Genomic DNA, 4,571 nt, shown 5'->3' on the forward strand with positions numbered 1-4,571 from the left:
GAATGTAGGGGTCAGTATGTAGAATGTAGGGGTCAGTATGTAGAATGTAGGGTTCATTATGTAGAATGTAGGGGTCAGTATGTAGAATGTAGGGGTCAGTATATAGTATTTAGGGGTCAATATATAGAATGTAGGGGTCAGTATGTAGTATGTAGGGGTCAGTATGTAGAATGTAGGGGTCAGTATGTAGAATGTAGGGTTCAGTATGTTGGGGTCAGTATGTAGAATGTAAGGGTTAGTATGTAGAATATATGGGTCAGTATATAGAATGTAGGGGTCAGTATGTAGAATGTAGGGGTCAGTATGTAGAATGTAAGGGTTAGTCTGTAGAATGTAGGGGTCAGTATATAGACTGTAGGGGTCAGTTTTTAGGGGTCAGACTTTAGAATGTAGGGGTCAGTACGTGGAATGTATGGGTCAGTATATGAAATGTAGGGGTCAGTATGTAGAATGTAGGGGTCAGTATGTAGAATGTAGGTGTCAGTATATGGAATGTAGGGGTCAGTATATAGAATGTAGGGGTCAGTATATAGACTGTAGTGGTCAGTTTTTAGGGGTCAGAATTTAGAATGTAGGGGTCAGTACGTAGAATGTATGGGTCAGTATGTAGAATGTAGGTGTCAGTATATGGAATGTAGGGGTCAGTATGTAGAATGTAGGGGTCAGTATATAGAATGCTGGGGTCAGTATGTAGAATGCTGGGGTCAGTATGTAGAATGTAGGGGTCAGTATATGGAATGTAGGGGTCAGTATGTAGAATGTAGGGGTCAGTATGTAGAATGTAGGGGTCAGTACATAGAATGTAGGGGTCAGTATGTCGTATGTAGGGGTCAGTATGTAGAATGTAGGGGTCAGTATATAGAATGTAGGGGTCAGTATGTCGTATGTAGGGGTCAGTATGTAGGGGTCAGTATGTAGTATGTAGGGGTCAGTATGTAGTAGAATGTAGGGGTCAGTATGTATATGTAGGGGAGTATGTAGGGGTCAGTATTTAGAATGTAGGGGTCAGTATGTAGAATGTAGGGGTCAGTATGTAGAATGTAGGGTTCATTATGTAGAATGTAGGGGTCAGTATGTAGAATGTAGGGGTCAGTATATAGTATTTAGGGGTCAATATATAGAATGTAGGGGTCAGTATGTAGTATGTAGGGGTCAGTATGTAGAATGTAGGGGTCAGTATGTAGAATGTAGGGTTCAGTATGTTGGGGTCAGTATGTAGAATGTAAGGGTTAGTATGTAGAATATATGGGTCAGTATATAGAATGTAGGGGTCAGTATGTAGAATGTAGGGGTCAGTATGTAGAATGTAAGGGTTAGTCTGTAGAATGTAAGGGTCAGTATATAGACTGTAGGGGTCAGTTTTTAGGGGTCAGACTTTAGAATGTAGGGGTCAGTACGTGGAATGTATGGGTCAGTATATGAAATGTAGGGGTCAGTATGTAGAATGTAGGGGTCAGTATGTAGAATGTAGGTGTCAGTATATGGAATGTAGGGGTCAGTATATAGAATGTAGGGGTCAGTATATAGACTGTAGTGGTCAGTTTTTAGGGGTCAGAATTTAGAATGTAGGGGTCAGTACGTAGAATGTATGGGTCAGTATGTAGAATGTAGGTGTCAGTATATGGAATGTAGGGGTCAGTATGTAGAATGTAGGGGTCAGTATATAGAATGCTGGGGTCAGTATGTAGAATGCTGGGGTCAGTATGTAGAATGTAGGGGTCAGTATATGGAATGTAGGGGTCAGTATGTAGAATGTAGGGGTCAGTATGTAGAATGTAGGGGTCAGTATATGGAATGTAGGGGTCAGTATGTAGAATGCTGGGGTCAGTATGTAGAATGTAGGGGTCAGTATATGGAATGTAGGGGTCAGTATGTAGAATGTAGGGGTCAGTATGTAGAATGTAGGGGTCAGTATGTAGAATGTAGGGATCAGTATGTAGAATATAGGGGTCAGTATATAGAATGTAGGGGTCAGTATGTTGGGGTCAGTATGTAGAATGTAAGGGTTAGTATGTAGAATATAGGGGTCAGTATATAGAATGTAGGGGTCAGTATATAGAATGTTGGGGTCAGTATGTAGAATGCTGGGGTCAGTATGTAGAATGTAGGGGTCAGTATATGGAATGTAGGGGTCAGTATGTAGAATGTAGGGGTCAGTATGTAGAATGTAGGGGTCAGCATGTAGAATGTAGGGGTCAGCATGTAGAATGTAGGGGTCAGTATGTAGAATGTAGGGGTCAGTATATAGTATTTAGGGGTCAATATGTAGAATGTAGGGGTCAGTATGTAGTATGTAGGGGTCAGTATGTAGAATGTAGTGGTCAGTATGCAGAATGTAGGATTCAGTATGTTGGGGTCAGTATGTAGAATGTAAGGGTTAGTATGTAGAATATAGGGGTCAGTATATAGAATGTAGGGGTCAGTATGTAGAATGCTGGGGTCAGTATGTAGAATGTAGGAGTCAGTATGTAGAATGTATGGGTCAGTATATAGAATGTAGGGGTCAGTATGTAGAATGTAGGAGTCAGTATGTAGAATGTAGGGGTCAGTATGTAGAATGTAGGGGTCAGTATGTCGTATGTAGGGGTCAGTATGTCGTATGTAGGGGTCAGTATGTAGGGGTCAGTATGTAGAATGTAGGGGTCAGTATGTAGGGGTCAGTACATAGAATGTAGGGGACAGTATGTAGAATGTAGGGGTCAGTATGTAGTATGTAGGGGTCAGTATGTAGGGGTCAGTATTTAGAATGTAGGGGTCAGTATGTAGAATGTAGGGGTCAGTATGTAGAATGTAGGGGTCAGTATATAGAATGTAGGGGTCAGTATATAGAATGTAGGGGTCAGAAAATGTAATGTATGGGTCAGTATGTAGAATGTAGGGGTCAGTATGTAGAATGGAGGGGTCAGTATAGAGAATGTAGGGGTCAGAAAATATAATGTAGGGGTCAGTATGTAGAATGTAGGGGTCAGTATGGAGAATGTAGGGGTCAGTATGTAGAATGTATGGGTCAGTATATAGAATGTAGGGGTCAGTATGTACAATGTAGGTGTCAGTATGTAGAATGTAGGGGTCAGTATGTACAATGTAGGGGTCAGTATATAGACTGTAGTGGTCATGAAGTGTATTTTGATTTGTTTACCCTTTTTTGGTTTCTACATGCTTCCATATTTCTTATTTCATAGTTTTGATTTTTCGTCTATTATTGTACAATGCAGAAAATAGTAAAAAATAAAGAAAAACCCTTGAATGAGTAGGTGTCCAAACCAGTATATTATTATAAGAATACATTTATTTATTTTAAAAGAGGATGACTGTATGTAGAATGTTTTGGTCAGTATGTAGTATGTAGTGGTCAGTATGCAGAATGTAGGGGTCAGTAGGGGTCATTATGTAGTATGTAAGGGTTAGTATGTAGACTGTAGGGGTCAGTATGTAATATTTAGGGGTCAGTATGTTATAGTCAGGGCTGAACTACAACAGTGTGTATTTGTCGGTGGCTGACGATGAGTGTGTGTCGCAGGCTGACGTGTGTGTGTGTGTGTGTGTGTGTGTGTGTGTGTGTGTGTGTGTGTGTGTGTGTGTGTGTGTGTGTGTGTGTGTGTGTGTGTGTGTGTGTGTGTGTGTGTGTGTGTGTGTGTGTGTGTGTGTGTGTGTGTGTGTGTGTGTGTGTGTGTGTGTGTGTTGTGGTTGCTAGGCGATGGAGAGCAAGCTGCTGGTTGGAGGGAGGAACATCATGGATCTCACCAGCGAACAGCAGAAGACCCTGGAGACACGCAGACAGGAGATCGCTGAGCAGGTACCTCCTATGGACATGATAGGAAACACAACGCTTTTTATTGAACATCAACACAACCGTACTGTTTTCATCTGATTAGCTAGTTTTCCATCCAAATGGCGACAGATTTTCATGCAAATATTTAAAAATCTGCATATAAACAATATGAGCATTTTCACACCAAAGATGTTTCCATCATATTGACTTGTTGTGAATAAAATGCTGTGATGCTCTAGCAGCAATATCTTACAAGTTAAATGGTTTCCATCGCATTTTCACCTCTACTGATGGTTCTGTCACTAAGAAGGTTGTGTTGTATAGGGAGTGTTCCCTCTCCGGTACATGTTATATAGGGAGTGTTCCCTCTCTGGTACATGTTATATAGGGAGTGTTCCCTCTCTGGTACATGTTGTATAGGGAGTGTTCCCTCTCTGGTACATGTTATATAGGGAGTGTTCCCTCTCCGGTACATGTTATATAGGGAGTGTTCCCTCTCTGGTACATGTTATATAGGGAGTGTTCCCTCTCTGGTACATGTTATATAGGGAGTGTTCCCTCTCTGGTACATGTTATATAGGGAGTGTTCCCTCTCTGGTACATGTTGTGTTATATAGGGAGTGTTCCCTCTCTGGTACATGTTATATAGGGAGTGTTCCCTCTCTGGTACATGTTATATAGGGAGTGTTCCCTCTCTGGTACATGTTATATAGGGAGTGTTCCCTCTTGTAGAGTTGTAGAGAGAGGGAGATGTTTATACAGTTGTGTTTGTATTGTAGAGTCGTAGAGAGAGGGAAAT

The 4,571-nt window shown here is 41.3% G+C and overlaps 1 protein-coding gene across 1 annotated transcript in view; it reads left to right on the forward strand.

The window, feature by feature from the left end:
- The first annotated feature begins 3,697 nt into the window (after positions 1 to 3,697).
- The window catches only part of LOC123991469 (kinesin-like protein KIF3B), a 3,853-nt gene continuing 2,979 nt past the window's right edge, over positions 3,698 to 4,571 (forward strand). The window contains exon 1 of the mRNA XM_046293089.1: positions 3,698 to 3,796. Within this exon, the coding sequence (XP_046149045.1) occupies positions 3,698 to 3,796 (99 nt within the window). The remainder of the gene's footprint in view (positions 3,797 to 4,571) is intronic.

The sequence above is a fragment of the Oncorhynchus gorbuscha genome, linkage group LG12 (genome assembly GCF_021184085.1).
Source record: "Oncorhynchus gorbuscha isolate QuinsamMale2020 ecotype Even-year linkage group LG12, OgorEven_v1.0, whole genome shotgun sequence".
NCBI classification, from domain to species: Eukaryota; Metazoa; Chordata; class Actinopteri; order Salmoniformes; family Salmonidae; genus Oncorhynchus; species Oncorhynchus gorbuscha.